This window comes from Chaetura pelagica, unplaced genomic scaffold (assembly GCF_000747805.2).
Source record: "Chaetura pelagica isolate M959 unplaced genomic scaffold, ChaPel_1.0 scaffold82, whole genome shotgun sequence".
Classification (NCBI taxonomy): Eukaryota; Metazoa; Chordata; class Aves; order Apodiformes; family Apodidae; genus Chaetura; species Chaetura pelagica.
In genome coordinates, this window is record NW_009952990.1 from 4,185,671 (window position 1) to 4,203,515 (window position 17,845).

General features: G+C 39.3%; 1 protein-coding gene across 1 annotated transcript in view; it reads right to left on the reverse strand.

The window, feature by feature from the left end:
* Positions 1 to 501: 501 nt before the first annotated feature.
* Positions 502 to 17,845, reverse strand: part of GALNT12 (polypeptide N-acetylgalactosaminyltransferase 12) — a 35,300-nt gene continuing 17,956 nt past the window's right edge. The window contains exons 6-9 of the mRNA XM_009996522.1: positions 17,310 to 17,441; positions 10,198 to 10,311; positions 3,810 to 3,965; positions 502 to 639 (exon numbers count right to left, since the gene is read on the reverse strand). Of these exons, the coding sequence (XP_009994824.1) occupies positions 502 to 639; positions 3,810 to 3,965; positions 10,198 to 10,311; positions 17,310 to 17,441 (540 nt within the window). The remainder of the gene's footprint in view (positions 640 to 3,809; positions 3,966 to 10,197; positions 10,312 to 17,309; positions 17,442 to 17,845) is intronic.

Below are 17,845 nucleotides of genomic sequence, written 5' to 3' on the forward strand. Positions count from 1 at the left end.
CTGTCTTCAGTGAGGGTATGTGATAGTCACTTAAGGCAGAATCTGGCCTACACTTACCTTCTCGGTATTTAAGAGACAAGAAAAATGAACAGCTACTATCTGTTAAACGGCCCAACCGCATAATATTTTAGTAGAAAAATAAACATTTTAAGTTATTGGCAGATAACATTAGTGCAATAATTTTGACTGCCTTACTTTCACACAGTAGATTAAAAAAATATATTGTCACCTGTGAAAAGAACCTAAGACACTTCAGAAGCAGTTATATAGCTGCCAAATAAAGAAAAGGAGCAGGATCTGTGGCATGACATAACCACAGCACTTACTTTATGTGGCTCTCAATGCTTAGTGCCATTTAATGCTCCAGAAAACAACATTCAAGGCTTGTAAACTAATTACAGTTCTTTCCATATAAAAATATATCACTCATGTGATTTTCCAAAGGCCAACTAGAAAGAGAACATATATATATATTCATCTATATCCTAGCTGACGTGTGGATCAACTTCGTTCTTTGAAGAACCATTTTTGGTAGTCTGAGTTGGTGCACGGTCGTAGTAACGGTGCTGGGTTACCATTGTAAGCCTTTGACTCTGCTTGGACACACTTCTGGGTGTGCAGATGAAACAAAGTACCATCCTAAAAAAGACAGAAATGATTTTTGCTTTTCATGCCTTAAAAATTATAAGCATATCACCGTGTTTTAAAAATAATAGAAGGCATTTGTAACAAATACCACACACCTCCTTCTCTTCGGGCCATTCAGTGAAGCAAAAACTCCTAACTTTAGGATCTCTGAAACTTGATCAGAAGACCCCACTTTTAAACCTACATTAGCACTGCTTTAGAGTGATTCACGCTTGTAAAGGATGTGCTAACTTCATTAATTTTCATTGCCTTTTGTTACTTCCAGAGAAAACCAAAGCCAAATATGGGCATTACTCAAATTCACCAACTTACTACACATAAAATGTAAAGTTAGTTAGTTTAAGTACAGATGTTGGATGTATTTTTAGCAAAAAAAAAAAATAAATTCTCCTTTCTTCAAAGAAGTGTATTTTGAGTGGAAAGGGCAAAATAATCTAAGTGTGCCTCTTGCCTGCAGACCTGAGGGGAATTAGCTTGCTTTGCTGGAGGGAAGCACAGCTGCCTTGGAGATATAAGGTCTCACAGCCTCCACAATCAGAATCCCCAGAGGACATATATTTTGAGGCCTCAGGCCCTCCTATTTCAGGAGTCTCCAGAAACATTTTCTCTTCAGTTCACATCGCTTGCTCCAATCCTGGAGTGCTGTCAACTAAGATGGCAAGCTGCACAATGGCAGCATGTCCAATTGTGGAGAACTGCCCTCCCCCAAGACACTTCCTTCCGAGGGGACATTCCCAAACACAACCATCTCCAAAGCCTGTGACAGCCTCAAAAGAAGAACACCAACACCCTGCTTCTGACCATAAGCCTGACTCCTCTGAAAGCCTGCACTTCCCTCATCAGCAATGTCACACTAATTGCTCCTGATGCCCAGCAGTGCCTTGCTCTTGGGCGTGCTGACAGACTTAGCTGCTGAAGGACTTTCCTGTTTCCATTTTGGTAACTCAAAATGTAGAGTGGACTAATCAATATCTGTCTCACTCAGTTTTGACACAGTGACTATAAGAACTTTATTCTTGCCAGGCTGATGGGAAGGCTCTTCAAATCTTTGATTATTCTACATCCATAAGGACAATTTTTCCAGTGTCTGACACTTCTCCACACAAAGCAAGAGAAATGAGATACTGACGCCTTACTCATCGCTTGCATTGAAAAATGGGGACTAGTGATTTTGATTTAATGCGATAGAAAAAGAGGAATTGGGGCAAAGCAGTACATTCAAATCCTATGCAGACAAACTGATTATGATAAAGAGTATTTAGCATCTGAAACATTATGAATTATTTTTAAAGTTAATGGTTAGGAATGCAGTGGAAACAGATGCATTCCAAAACTGTGTTTTCTTAAATATTTCCTGAAGTGACTGAGGTTCATTCAATGTACATCATCTTAGGAATTAATGTGTATGACCTCAAAAAAAAATATTTAAGGCAGCATTGAAAATGAAATGTCATTTATAAAGTCAGCACTTTAAATATTTTCTGTTATTCAGTAATATCACTTTGAGCTTCAGGCTGGACTAGATTTAGTGAATGGGCAGTAGTTTTCATATTTTTCTTCAGAATTTACCTGCCATCTATCACTGGTGGTAATATCTTAGCATGAAATTTGTCAACTATGGAGCCTGTAAAGTTTAGATGTGTTATGTAGTCACGTTATGTAAATATACCATTTTGATATATTATGTGACCTTTTCCGTTAGCCAAATAATAACACTCCAGAACCTGACCAAGGCCATCATTTTTCATCAAATCTATTTTCTCTTAGGCACCCAGGAACTGCTTCAGAGACTAAAAACTACTAAACACAAGGTTTTCTAAGATCACATGCTCTGTTTATTAATATATTTCATGCTTCTCAATATTTCTGCCCCCTGGGAGTTGGCATTAAGCTTTAAGAAGAGACATAATGATTTGCCTAGACCTCACAGCCAGTAAAATGTGTCTACATGTATTTTAAACACCTCCAGGGATGGTGACTCTACTGCCTGTTCCAGTGCCGGAAAAATTTCTTTACTGAAAAGGTTGTCCCAATACCCATTCTAAACCTCCCATGGTGCAACTTGAGGCCACTTCCTCTTGTCCTATCACTTGTTACTAGGGAGAAAAGACTGGCCCTCACCTTGCTACAGGTAGCTGTAGAGAGCAATAAGGTTTCACCTTCAGCCTCTTTTTCTCCAGAGTAAACAACCAGTTTCTCCAGTTCTCTCATCTGCTCCTCCTAAGATTTTGTTCCAGACTCTTCACCAGCTTTGTTGCTCTTCTCTAGACTCACTCCAGCACCTCAATGTCCTTGTTGGGTGGGGGGAAGACACAAAACTGAACACAGTACTTGAGGTGCAGCCTAACCAGTGCCAAGTACGGGGTGACAATCACTCCCCTAGTCCTGCTGGCCACACTATTTGATACAAGCCAGGATGCCATTGGCTTTCTTGGCCACTTGGGCACACTGCTGGCTTATATTCACCTGGCTCAATACCCCCAGGTCCTTTTCCGCTGGGCAGCTGATCATGGTGCATCAAATTACACAACTGCACATTACACTGCAGAAAAGCTCAGGGAGGACTTCTGGTGCTCACAGGGAAGGTCAAGAAAGGTGGTTTATAGAGGAGAAACAGCAGGTGCTCAAAAGCACAGCAGATTGTAAAGTAATGGTGGTTTGTGAAGTATCAGGGATACAGGGTGATATGAAATCAGTAAATAAAAAAAGCCAGTGAAAGGACAGCAAAAGCAGGTCAGCCACAAGACATGCTGAGGAAAGGGTATGAAGGCACCTCAGTTCTCACAAGGCAACAGGGGTGGTATGTGAGAAAGAACTGAGCAGTATGTGGAAAGCTCTAGATATGGACAGGGCAAAGAGAGAGCTCTGGCAACCTTCCAACTCCTTTGAGGTTAAGAAGGGCACTTTCCTTCCTTCCTGTTTTCCTATTTTTTAGACTGGTGTACTCTTTACCCACACACTGCTGCTACCCTGTTCCATGTTCAGATATTAAAAGCCAAGACAGCATATTTCTCCCAGAGATTTGTCCTGATGTTGTGTCTGCGTGATGTGTAGCCAGAAAGACAAGAAGAAAAATACCCAATAATTCTCTTCCTATCCACTCTCTCCCCCCAAAACCTCAACATTTCTCTTCCAACTCCCAAAAAACCAAACCCACTTACCTCTCTGAAAATAAACTTCTGGTTTTCAGGAACACTGTGGGCATTTTCTTGACACAAGTACATTGTCAAGTAGTCAGTCCCTGAATCAACTGCTGCACAGACTTCTGGCTGTCGGGTGTTGTAACGGATTTCGTTATGGGATGTGTACTCGAAAAACTACAAATCCAAAAGAAATAAGAAAGGAAAATAACCATTTTATATACACACAAGAAAGTACTTGTAAGGAGGATATACTATCATTAAAGTTGCTATTGTATAGAGAAATTCTGCCAAAAATATTCAAGCAGCTTTAACTGCTACTGTTTGCTTACTGTTTTACAGAAAATCAATCTCACCACAGCACTGCCCTACTCTGGTAGCACTTAAAATGTATGAAATGTTGAATAAATGCCCTGGAAAACAGATGGTCTAGCATTAAAGAACTTAAAATTTTTACTGTAATGTTCTACGTCGCATTCTAGATCACCCTTAAAAATAGGATGGACACTAGTTTTATAGCCTGACATTACACCTTCTTAATTCAGTTGCCATAAAACAAAGTTACTTTAATTAAGGAGTTGCTCACTGCACAGTTCAAATGCAGTTTGGTCAAAGTACTCGGAATGTGTGGTGATAAGCATCTTACTGTGCAAGATTTTAAGATATTATTGGGATTAAATCAGCTACAGCTGCTTTTACACATGAACAGAACTTCATATTCAAAACAACTTACTGGCTTTGCTTGTCGTACAGTATTCTACAGGGGTGTTCTGAAAATACTCTAAAACATCTTGGCTTTTGTAGCAATTACAGCTAAAATCTTCCTTAATATTGTTATGTTTATCATGGACACTTGCCAAATTTTGAACTTCATCAAAGAGCCACAGAGTTTGAGAGTTGCTTGTAGCTAGCACGCTTGTAAATAATTTATATTACCATAGTGCACAGATGTGAGTTTAGATCTGATTTAGACTATACTCAGTAGGACAGAAGAGAGTTTTATACACATCAGAAAATTGCTTGTTACCAAAAGCATAGCTGCATTAGTGGAAAGAAATAAAAGGATGAGGGACATAAAGAATCCTCCTTTGTTTTGTTTCACCCCTAGAGAAAGAGACCGTAAGACTTCATGAAGGGGGCTGTACCAATTCAGAAATGTTTCATATGCTTGAATTTACCACAAAAACATCCTCAGCAACCACCAAGGCTAATTGACCTTGAAAGAAAATCTGGAAATGAGTTTTAACGTAAAGAGGAATTACTAAGTCTGCAGGCATCTATTTCCAGGTGTCAGAGTTCTGATCTATGGTGATGGCAATTGTTTCATGACATCTCCTCTGCCCTTCCTTTATCACAATCAGGAATTTCTCTGCCAAAGTGCCTGTCACAGCTGTACACAGACCAATGTTGTCCACTGTGTCAGCTTGTGGAGCTCAGTGGCTTTTCTTTGGGCAGTGATGCGAGTGACCCTTCCATACCCCCAGAACTAACCTGTTTGCCATCTTTCATTTGTGGTAAGCCACAGAGGGAAGCGAGTGTTTCAAGAAAGCAACTTTAAGACTGAAGTCTACCTGCTGATGTAACATCCAGGAGACTCTGATTTCCTCTGGAAACCTATTGCTAGGTCTGTTCCTATGATGTCGGCTGTGCTACCTTTATAACATCTGTTTTATGCCAGAAATTTCTCATCATCAACAAAAGTAAAATGTGATAATATTGCCCCAATTTCTTTATTTATATATACATATATATTTATATATATATAATTTTTTAATTATATAATTTTTTTTACCACAGCAGGCATTTTATTATTCTTTTTCCTTGGCCTTCAGACTTTAGTTCCCAGGTTCCATATGACTGGCACATGGAAATCCTGCCTCTTTGGGCACCACAGCAAGCTGGAAGGGCACTCATTGAAGCCTATGACTTGTGATTAAAGAAAAACTTCATTCGTGCTGATCTGTGTCTGGATGGGCACTTTTCTTACAGCTGCCACTTTTACAAGGCCAGATTTAGAGACTTGCTCATGAGTGTGTTTATATGACATAATAACTCTTTTTAACAATTTGTATTCAGTATCAGTGAAAGCCTGCAAGCAGCTGGTTGCAGCAGATGCATCAAGAGTAGATGGAGCAGCTACTAGGTTAGAGCACTCCTTACTACTAACATCTTTCCTGAATAGCCTCTTGAGGATTTGAATCATAATTTGGAGAAGAGCAGGTAAAATGGTTAATTTCTGGAAAACACTAAGGATTTGGGTTATAGTATTAGCAACTAAGCACTCCTACCTCCTTGCCCAATTAATTACAGTTCTTTACCCTATACTGTTTCAAATGGAATAAAGAACTCAGGCTTCAGGCTTTTTCAAGCTCCAATAATACATGAGGTAAGTCTCTTCCTCCTCAAATGCTTTAGTGTTTTTTAGTGCTCTTTCCTTGCCCAGTACATTGTGTGGGCAGAAAGGAAGCATTTTCAAACTGATCCATGGCCCAGTAATTAGCAGCCTTACAGCATTTCTCTCCTTCAGAGAACAAGTAGATTCCATTAAGTGCGACTAAGAAACTTGATGACGTCTTTTACCCAATGCCTACCCCTTCTGAGCAACATATGGGATATGCCCCACCATACCAAGAAGGACAATGGGCTTTATTAGTGTTGAATTCAAAGGCTTTCATTCTAGTCTACTGGAGGAGACACTGCCACAACATCAGCAGCCTGAGGTGCAAGCAGTGCTTTGTGTATTTTCTGCCTCTCTTCCATATACACTCAGCTTATATCACCAAAGTCATATCTTCACCTTCTTGCTATAATGAAGACACTAATTTTAAACAAACCACTATTAGCTTTCTTACTGCTTACATGACAGCAGTTCAGAAGGACTAAAGGGAAACCTCTCATGCTGTGGATTCGAGGAAAAATAGGAACAACTTACCAGTGACCTCAGTTTTCTGAGAGTGGTTTTACTTAATAAGGCAGGTGCTGGACTTCATAAATAATCAAGAGTAAGGAGCTCTCTCATCTTGGCACAGTGCACACAGATATTCAGAGGTCACTTTAAGTGGAGAATTGCTTCCAGTGAGAACAGCTTTTGCAGTTGTCCCCTACATAAGCAGCCACCTGCTACTGGCATATCATGCCAGAGGGTGGGTGTATTGGAGTGTAAGACACATATGGCTGACCAAGTTAATTTTTATTAATGTTAAATCCTACCAAGATGTTTTTGGAGAATAACTTCACTGAGCTGTATACTGGAGAATTCCTTTCTACCATGGGACAGTGTGAATGTGCAGCATGGAACAGTATTTGAGGAAGAAAGTGATGAATGGTGGAACAAACTCAGCAACTGGGTGAAGGGATAAGAAGACTTACAGATTAAAAATGGAAGCTAATCAGGAAAGAAAAAAAGCACGTGAAAAAGGAAGAAAACATGACCTTCCATGGTTATTAACTGGTGGGAGTAATACATGAGGGGAGAGACAAAAGAAAGGTATTAAAGAATGACTAGAGTGACAAGAACAGACCAAAGGAGAGCAGGCAGAAGAAACAGCCTGGGATTAGGATAGCAGGTTCCCTTCCAAGGGAAAAACAGAAGTTAAGGGCTTCCTATTGTCAGTAAACATCTGTGAAATTCTGTGGTGAAGTACTGTGCTCTCTTCAATGTTGATACAACTAGAGGATGACCAACCTTGTCACTATCAGTTCCATTAGCTGACAGCAGTCGATGTACATGTGGGAGATTTGACTGTTCTAGTCCTGACACTGTCAACTGCCAACTGAGCTAAGGAATTCACACCACCAGAAGCATCCTGTTATCTTTTAAGAATGACTGTCAAAAGGGTATGGGCACAGGAAGGAAATGGAGAGAAACTTGCTGCTAGTAGGTTTCACAGCTATTTGTGAGCCAGAATAAGGTGGTACAAGTTCAGCAATCCTGATTTCCATATCCCATCTCACTTTCATATCTTGTTTTACGCTCCCTCTGTTCCCCCACCCAGAGCTCTTCCTGCTGTCCACTTCGTCTCTTGCAACTATTACCTGTCACCCCTGCTCATGCCCCCATTTGCCAACTGGTGTCTCTTGCTCCCACATTCAGTCCCCCTGCCCCTTTCCATTAAAGGGGTCTCCAGTGATTCTGCTTTTTTTCACGCTGTCTCCCTGTACCTCCTACGTACTCCTTCCTACATCTGGCTCCTGTCAGCTCCCTCCCATGTCTTTTGCCCATTTCGCTAATACTGTTTTTGCCTATTTTCTGTGTTTGGCATTCCTTCCTCAGGCTCTGCAATTGCCTTGTGTCATCTTATATTTTCTTTTTTCTGTTTATTTGCAGTCAGGATGTTTCTCCGGCTCCCTGGATACCAGCAGAGGGAGCACGAATTGCACAGCTCTCAGAGCATTGCTGCTCCTGGTCTGCTGCTTGCTATCACAGCCATGCAGAGGCAACACATCAGTAGCAGAGAAGTGAGAGCATTAATATCCAGTGATGTGATAACTTGGCAGTAAATTCAGTTAATCTTTTAGTGCTAGCTAAACAAAGGATAACTGTAAAAATGTCATCTCTCAACAATTCATCTCTGAATTGTACTTCTCTGGCCTTCACCTTTAATCCTACACCTTTATTTGTTCTTGGTGGAAGGGATAAAATTTAAATAAATTTTTTTGCTCAGAGAAAGACAAAGAAGATTCAACCTCTCTCCTCTCTAATCTGTAATCAAAGGAAAAAAAAATAACCTATAAATACTTTTTGTGTGTGACCACGTAATCTCATATATTAAATACTTCTTAATTGGCAAAAGAATCAACTCTTTCTCATAAGGAAGTGGCTTAACTACGTTATCAATTAGGTGTACAGAAGTATGCTTAACTTGGGCATGGAGCTGAACTGAGGGAGTAAAATTGCTTGGTGTTGTGTGGCTTAACATGCTTAACATACATCTGTCAGTACTGGCTTTTATGACACAAGATTCTCCTCCTGCCCTCTCCTACCATCTTGGCCTCCAGGACAGAAACACAGAATCGTGGAATCACAGAATTATCAGAGTTCGAAGGGACCTCTAGAGATCATCTAGTCCAACTCCCCCACTAATGCAGGATTGCCTAGAGCACATTACTCAGGTCTGCATTAGGAAAGTTACGACATAAACCAGGCATAATCTAATAAAAAATACTAAATAATAGTTCTAATACTTAGGGCAGTAAAATTGCTATCAGAAACAAATCTACTTCAATTTAAAATCTGAGGCATAGTGCTCAGACTGTTTGGTCTCCTTTTCTCATTTACAATGTAATTCATATTAGAAACTCTCTCCTCAATACAGACTTGTTTTTCACTCCTTGAGCTTTTGTATTTTTTTAAAGCAGAGTTCAGAAAGATAACGGATACACTGATTATCTGCCACATCTCTGGTTCTTTTCCATACTTGTTTTTCCTTTTCTAACTGAATGTTTGGATTAATTTCCTTAAAAAAACCCAAACAGTCAAGCCATCAAAACTGTAAATGCTTATGTACTTAGTCTCAACAAGTCTCTACATATTTCTCCACCCTTCCCCACTAAAAGCATGCCATATGGTCTAATCTGGGTTAGAAGCTGAAAATGAAGCTAGATAGGCAAGTAAATATTACATGCCCCACATCAAATACCAAACCTCAATTCCAGAAGGTGGCCACTCCAAACCATGGAAAACAGTCTTTGTAGATTGGCACACGGTGCCCCACAACACCTCTACCACAGCCTCATGCAGAGAGCTCTGTGGGTACCATAACTGACCACTGCTGCACACAGCTTCAATCAGCACAGAGAAAGACAGAAGCAAGCATTTTCAGCATCAGAAGTTAAAACCAAGGAGCAAGAACGAGTGTGTTAGAGGGGATACCTGCTCTCCAGTACTCCAGAGCCAGAGCCCAGGAGAATACTTCTGTATAGCGGAGCACAGGGGAAGATGCCATCCAGAAACTTTTGCGCAGTTAGACAAGGATGAAGAGGAATGATGACAGACACAGGCAGAACTAGGTGAGGTTTGCAATGTTATTAAGGGCTTTGGAGACATGGACAGACAAAAACTCATAGATGTGCTGGTCTGCTCAAGGCCAGCTGGTGATGAGCAAACACTGGCCTCCAAGTGCTGTAGCTGCACTTCTCTGCTATTAACCTCTGCTAATGAGCTCCATGGAAAGGCATAATTAAGGTATGTATGAGTTCCCTGTTCTGGGTAGACACATCTTCAGAATGAAGAAAATCTAACTTGAAGGCAAATCAAAATTAAAAGCATTCAGTGCAAGAATAAAAATTAGACCTAAGATCACTTTGCTGTGGCAACATACTCTCTCAGCCCTACTGCAATGCCTTTACCACACTTTTCTACATTATAATGATAGTGTTAGTCAAAGTGAAAATAAAACATGAATCTTACCTGATTTTGTCCCATACCATGACATGGGTACAGTATGACCCTCTGTCCAGTTACTTGATGTTCATTTGTAGGGTTATAATCAAAACAGAAGTTTGCCATTCCTCTATTCTTCAGCTAATTAAGAAAAGGGGGGAAAAAAAAAGAAAAAGAAAAAAAAAGAGAATATTTTAAAACATTAATCTAAAACATTAATTGAAAGATATGCTGTAGTCACTTTACACCCATCCTGCTGGGCTGTGAGGTTTACATCGCAGAACTGGTGCAAATTAACTGGAATAGATCAAATTAATCAAATGGCAACATCTCTCTGACTAAAGTGAAATGGAACTGCTTGGACCATCTTGACTTCGGGCATCAAAGCAGCCAGATACAGTGGCTTCCCCAAGGAACGACACCACATATTTGCAAATGAAGTAGGTAGGAACTATGAAAAGCTGTGTTGAAATCAAATAAGCCAGCAACTCATGCAGAACAGAAGTCTGCTATGTCTTTTTTTCCCCCCTCAGGATCTGCGTGTCCTTATGAAAAGAAGACTACATACTTTTCTCAGTTTGTCAAATGGGAGATGTTAGAAGGATTTGTTCTCAAAAAGAGTACTCTCTTGAGGCTGAGCAAGCAGACAAATTTTAAGACCAAAAATCGTGAAAATAGGTCAGATAAATCTTTTGAAAGTGACACTAGGTATGATATTAAACTTTCTTTTCTAGTGTTGCTGATTTCTGACACAATAGGTCCATAACTTTTAGATTAGTTTTAAAGGATTAAGTTATCTGATTTTAAAAATATTTGGCTAATTAACAAGGATTTGCACTGAAGTATTCAGGAAGCAAAAGTAACTGGAAGTAAGTTAAACAATGCCTTAACAATTACTGAGTCCTAGTATTAGCCACTTTACCAAATTTAAAATTACACACAGCAAAACAGGTTCTGTAAACATATGTTCAAGCTGAATGCCCCTGTTACCAAGTGTACTTGCATCACAGACAGAATAAGCAATCTCAGAGAGTTACTTCAACAAAGTGTAATTTCACTGCGTCTCCCTCCTTGTGATACTTGTATCCTCAGTTCTTAATGCGGAGAACGAGCGGACGTTAAAGGATTACAGAAAGCTAAAGCCAAACAAGATAAACGCTGCAGGACCCAAACCCACCACAGAGCAAACCACACAAGTTGGAAAATTAAATACTTGTGTTCTAATATATTTTGCTTTCCCAACTTCTACTTTTATTGCTACCTGACGTCTTCTTTCCATTGCTTTTTGCCTACTCCCACTGAAAGACAGCCAAGCCCTCAGCACTCTGCATGCCTGGGCTGCCAGCCCAAGGCAACAGCAATACACTGGGGGCTGGGGAGAACCACCAAGCTGCCATAGCTTGGGGCCCTTTGCAGGGCTGCTGGGGCTGTGAGGCTCTCCTGTCAGAGCCAAATGTATAAACATAGGGCTTGAAGCCCTACCCTCACAGGCTTTGCCTCTTAATTCCTCTCTGAATATATATATTCACTATGCATTTGGTGTAGTTTTTCAGTTCAGGATAAGCTAACATCTGAATTTGCTGTATGATAACATTAATTCTTAGTTTTTAGTGCCTAAGTTTACCAGAAGCAAAACAAACCCCCTGGGTACCCTTTCTACAGAAAGCACTGCTTGGTTTGATGGAAACAACGAGACCTCTGCACCCCTCCTCTATCTGCCAAAAGAGGACACTTTGCTTATCTTCATAAGGCTAGGTAAGAATTAGAATTACAAAAACAGGAAAGAAGAGTGTCTTTTAGAGATTATTTTTAATGGAACAACATAAGCCAAACAACAACCTTCTCATGTTTCTACATTCTACATCAAGAAATATCAACTTAAAGTCATAACCACTTAGAAATGGTAATTGTATCTCTAAAAACACGAACTGGTTTTGGTTGTTGTCAGTGGTTGTCCTCAGGATCAGAGGGTCTCTCATTAGTATGTTCAACAATGCCTGACTTTGCCTGACTGTCTACTGGCTCCAAGGGAAGACAAACGCAGCAAAGCCCTTATCTGTGGTGCCCTTCCAGGAAACCCAACACCTTCACTATTGCTCCAAGTGTGAGCTTTTCACTGTCAGGCCACAGCACATGCTCAAGCACATGCGGTCTTTTGTGTTCTGGAATTTCAAATAACCTATTTTAAAATGCCATGCAGCACCAGAACTACTCTAACTCTCTCACACATGTTACACAATGCCCAAATAGAGAAATCAAAACAAACGTTGTGTAAAAGATTACTAATTTAAGCTTCATTTCAGATAACTTAAAACTGAGCCTGTACTCACTCCCAGGTTGCTACCACATGTTTTCTCATTTTTCTCTTTCATGCATAAACAGTTGTGATACATGCAGACATATTCCTAAACATACATGGTCCATATTTCAACCTGGATTATTTTAGTATGTTTTATCAGATATTGGTAGACATTATTTTATACCCCTAGTTCATTTGGAAGCCTAACAGATATTGAAGGCCTAATTTGTGGGAATAGTGCATACTGAGCTTTTAAATGACCTGATCTGAAATGACAAAGAATTGAAAATAATCAGATTTTCAAATCTGATTGCAGCATCACTTAAAAAAAATAATAAAATCTGCCCTCTGTTCCAAGGAAGAATAATGTATGAGAGAATTTGTGAAAGTAATATTTTTCTCTTGTTAAATGAGAATACACTGTTTAAATTCCTTTTACATGCAACAAGCTCTATCAAAACAGTAATAATTCATTCATTTCTGAAGCTATCTTTGTTCCCATATACACCACAAACAAGTCATGCAAGAACAAAATTTTCTCCATGACTTACCTTAATTCTTTTGCAGAATGCTGCATTAGAGAAACAGAAGTAAGAAAAAAAGTTGATCACATTGCCATTACAACACACAGTTCAGCTGTAGTAAGTTTTGCCTATGCAGGATTACTGGCTGCATCTTTCTACAATCTTTGCCACCTATTGAAACGTTTCAGGTGTATTTGACAGTGCCACTTAGCATGTTATTTACTCTATTTGGGACAAGTAATAAACAGTAACTACTGAGATATTCACCTCAGACCTTTATCCCTTATTGCTTGGAGAAATGTAAGTCTGTTGTTTCCTAACCTCTGGACACTTGCATATAACACTACAACACAGATGGTATTCTGAAAATAATTCTTAGGTTTGGGGGTTTTTAAAGATAAAATCTATTTCATATAACAACAAGCAAAGCATCAACAACAGATTTTTGACATTAAAACTTCATTACATTAGCGGTAAATACAGCCAGTGGAGCACAGCCAACCTTTCTCTTCATCCATAAAGTAGATCAGAATCCTCTTTATTCCACCACAGTGGCACTGGGGCTGATGCATTAGTGGTATGGACAGATGATACTGGGGGACATAGCAAGATGTGAATTCCTAGCAAGACAACAGCTTCAGGTGTAACCTTTTACCTCAGTGGTAATCCAAGCAGACACAGGGAATGATTTTATTGAGTGTATGCCATTTTCATATCACCCTTTTTTGGAAAAAAAGATTATTATTATCTTCAGATTTCTGTTAACTTCTTAAAAGCAATGCTGAAATAGGTATGCAAGTTGATGACGAGAATCCTTGGAAGTAGCCAATTATGAGACACTGCTGTTGGAATTCAGTTGCTCACTCCAGAAAGTTCAGATCTCTCTAGAAGGCTCAAGAACATACAAGCAGGTCTCAAGTGACAGTGTTTCACTTAAGATTAATATCAAACACTTGATTTTCTCCCACTTTCTTTAAAAACTTTTGTCTCAAGCTTTCCTGTTGCAGGCATCAGATCTCCAGGACTAGTCAGACAATCTTGGGTACCAATTCCATCTCAACTGACAGCATTACAAATTGTATTATAACACAGTTTTTCAAGTAGACCCTAGAGGAGGCTGTTTTGAAGCCTGATACCTCTGAGAACTTGTAACACCAGACATGCAATAGTCTTTCTGATTACATAACTTTAGCCATATGGTTAAGATCTCTTATTCTGTAAGTCTGTCCATACGTATCTTTGGTTATTTAGATAACTTACAAAATGGTCTCTCTCATGGCACAGTAAAACAAAATTCTTCATTGATTGAAAGGCTTAAAATATTTCTTCCTGATTATTTTTAAGGTTGTATCTAGTCTAAATTAAAATAAAATTCTGACTAAGCATGTAGAAATTCACTGAAGATGAGATGGACTTAGCAAAAAATATGGAAGGAATCCGTCAACAGAACAACACAAGTTTTTGGTCACCCAACTGATTCAGTCAGCTGCAGACAGCTTTAAGGTAGTAAAAAGAACCATTGGCTAAACAGACACAAGAGGCATCTGTCAGCTTAGGTTCTTCACCTTCAGCTGCAAGAAAGATCAGCTACAGACTGTTTGAGAAGAACAAAGAAAAACTCCTATCAGAACATCATGTGGCCTCATGAATAGAGACTTAGGGTTTGCCCCTACAAATACGCTACGCAAAAAAAAGAACAGCCTTTGCAGGTCTGGCAATTTATTTTTTAAGTTGACCATCCAGTTATCTTTCTATCAAATGCTGCTATCTCATACAGCAATTGAAATATTTTCCAAAATTTCACATCCTTATGGCCTTTGTAGCCTTAATGTTTGAACTTTTATGTTTTGAACTTCACTCCACTGTTCCAGTACTGGAACTTTAATAGAAAAATTTGACTTATGTTAAAAAATATTTTATGAATTAGAACATTTGCAATATTGATAATACTCCTTCTCAAGGTATGATATTGTTCAAAGTACTGAGAGAAATTAGCTGTGGCATTCCAGATTTATTGATGTTATATGATTTTGGTATAAAGTGTACTAATTTTACTAGTAAGATGTATTTCCCTCATTTCTAGGCCTAAGGCAGTTTATATGAATGCAAACACAGCTCAGGCAAAAATATTCAGAATTCTGAATCTTTAAATAAATGTTTAGGCAGCTAACCTTTTAGACAGCCAAGCTTAGATAAATTTTTACTGTCCGTACTATGTATCAGGAGAAAAAAATTAGCAGCCAGTGCATGGCATTAAGTGCTGCCCGATAATTCTTGCGTTTTTTCCAATAACATATTGTGGACCTATCACTGATGTTCCATTTTTCAACTTTGATATAAGATTTTCAAGGGATGGAGGAATCCCTGTATCTCTTTGCAATCTCCTTGAAGAATTAAATCATCTCAAACTAAGCCAAGCTGTTAGCAAAGCTGACACTTTAGAACACAGTATTTTTGTGAACCAGAAAAGCACTTCATGATTAAGGCAGGAGTAAAGAACACAACCAATGAGTCATTGAAGTTAGCAGAGGGGACTCAATATCCACAAATCAGTTGAATTAGAAGGTATCATTTTTGCACTGCCACCTTCTTAGTACAGCTGTACTCTAAGCACATCTTAAATTCTTCCTGCCAAAAAAATGGTTTATTCTTATTATGCTCACAACTAGATGACAGTGGTTAAGAGCTGGGTTTAGAGAGATATATAAAGCACACCTAAATTACAACATAGATAATTCAAGCAGCTCTGAACAATAATTATCTCTAGGTATTGTCAACATCTTTCCGGAGGACGAGATGTGCAGTTAAATAAGAAAATGCACAAATCCCTTCACCTCCCAAGAAGGCTAAAGTACTATCACTGCCATCAGTCTAGGCTTCTTTTGGAGGATGAAGGGTGGAGGTGGAAGGGAGGATAATGTTACCAAAATTATTCTGGAAGGTTAGTCTCGTAACATCTTACTGCTTTAACTGTCTCTGACCTTGTCCGTTACTGATCCACCACTAAATAACTAAAAATGAACCAATGTTTTACTGAGGTCTGCTAAAGGTACTGGGTAATGGTGGCTATTACCTTTCATCCTAGTGTTCACTCAGAGATCCTGAATCAAGTGTAAGCTCCAGGACAAATGGAGGAGGGTGGCTACTCTCTCTGAGGCTCCTAAGGGCTTTGCTGCCAGGGGATGCGCTCCCTGTGGGAGCTCCTACAGCTCCCTGTGGGAAATAGAGCTCCTTGTGCAAAACTGCAGCATTTTCATGTTTAGATCTTTTTTGTTCAACAGGCAACAAAGCTACTGAGGGGAGACTTGGTTCCTGTATATTCTGCACGCCCACAGCAACCAGGTTTTTTTCCTCTACTTGAAGGAGATCCAGCAGAGACTGAGTAACTGAAGTGCAGATGGCAGCAAGACAAGGCTGTTGCGATAAGGGGTGGATGTGATGCAGCAGTGTGGGAATGCAGTTTAGCTAGATCTGCAGGGTGATTGAGTTATTAGCAAAAGTACTTCTAAGTCAACGTGGCATTGGTAATCAGGAAGGTATTTTATACATCATTGCCTGGCAGAAAGGTGCAGTCTTGTCTTCCTAATAAGACATGCAGCAGATACCTGCTGATTTTTCAGAGAAAGCAGGTATTTGCTGCATCATCTCTACCTTCATCCTTTCCAAATGAGATTACAGTAACGTGATATACATGGAGCCCTTGTTTATATTTACTTGTAAGCTGCAGATAGCATAGAAAGTTGTCAGCTCTTAAAAAGAAGAGGATTCTGATGTTGAACTGGAAAATTGCTTGTGAACCCATGCTGATCTGAAGTGACTTCCAGATTAAAAATTAACATGGTTGTTTGACATACAGAATCCTATACGATCTGAGAAGACATCGCACCAGCCGTCTTTCCCATCATCAGAACATCATAGTTTTCATCAGATAAAATGTACAAATACACGTTTCAAAGGACAATCTTTCCATTTTCAAGTCAACAACTACAAACTTAAACACTTTGGTGCTCTCTTTTTTTTTTTTTTTTGCTATGCAACGTTTCAAGTCTTTCTTTGCTGCCTTTAACACTGCCAAGATGTCATGTTAAAGGTGTAATTCATGGCAACATTACCTGTTCTCCTACACCTTTTCACAGAACACCTTCATAAATGGTGTCTTGTCAAAGATTCTGATAGAAATCACATCTTAAGCTCCAGCAATTTAAACTGAATTCTACCAAAATCCCAAGCTGATTCTGGCATAAAAATACCTTCATACTGAGTTAGTAGGGGTGCTCAGAGAACTGCAAGGAGGCCCCTTCTCAGCAGCCACGTACCATACCGAAGAAACCTGGTCTGTCCTCAGGTACATGAAGCTCTGGGTACACATTCTCCAAGAACCACTTGAAGTCTTTACATTTCAGCTTGTCTCGAAGGAGTCTCCTTTCTGTCACATCTCCGTATGGTTCCTGAAAGAAGGAAAAAGAAAGGAAAAAGAAAAAAAAATATGAAAAAAACTCCAACCGGAACAGATGCTCTCTTTTAAATTATCTACATACAGTATTAGGAACCGTGTGCTGAAGTGATGGGTAGGACTTCTAGCTAGGAAAAATCTCCATGTTTGGGTGCTGGATTTTATTTCATTATCCTTACATTTGTTGAGTTTTGACAAAAAAGAATTGGAATGCTGTGCATCAAACTCTAAGACTGTAGAAGACAGTTCGTCTGAGAAACCTCCTCAAATCTACAAGTAAGAAAGTCCTTGAATACAGATTGCTGGGAGCTGAGAAAATGTATTGGAAAATAAAACTTCTTTAGCTGGATAATGAAGATATGCAGAAGCAGTGAGTGAGTTTTAAAGAATTTCAAATTA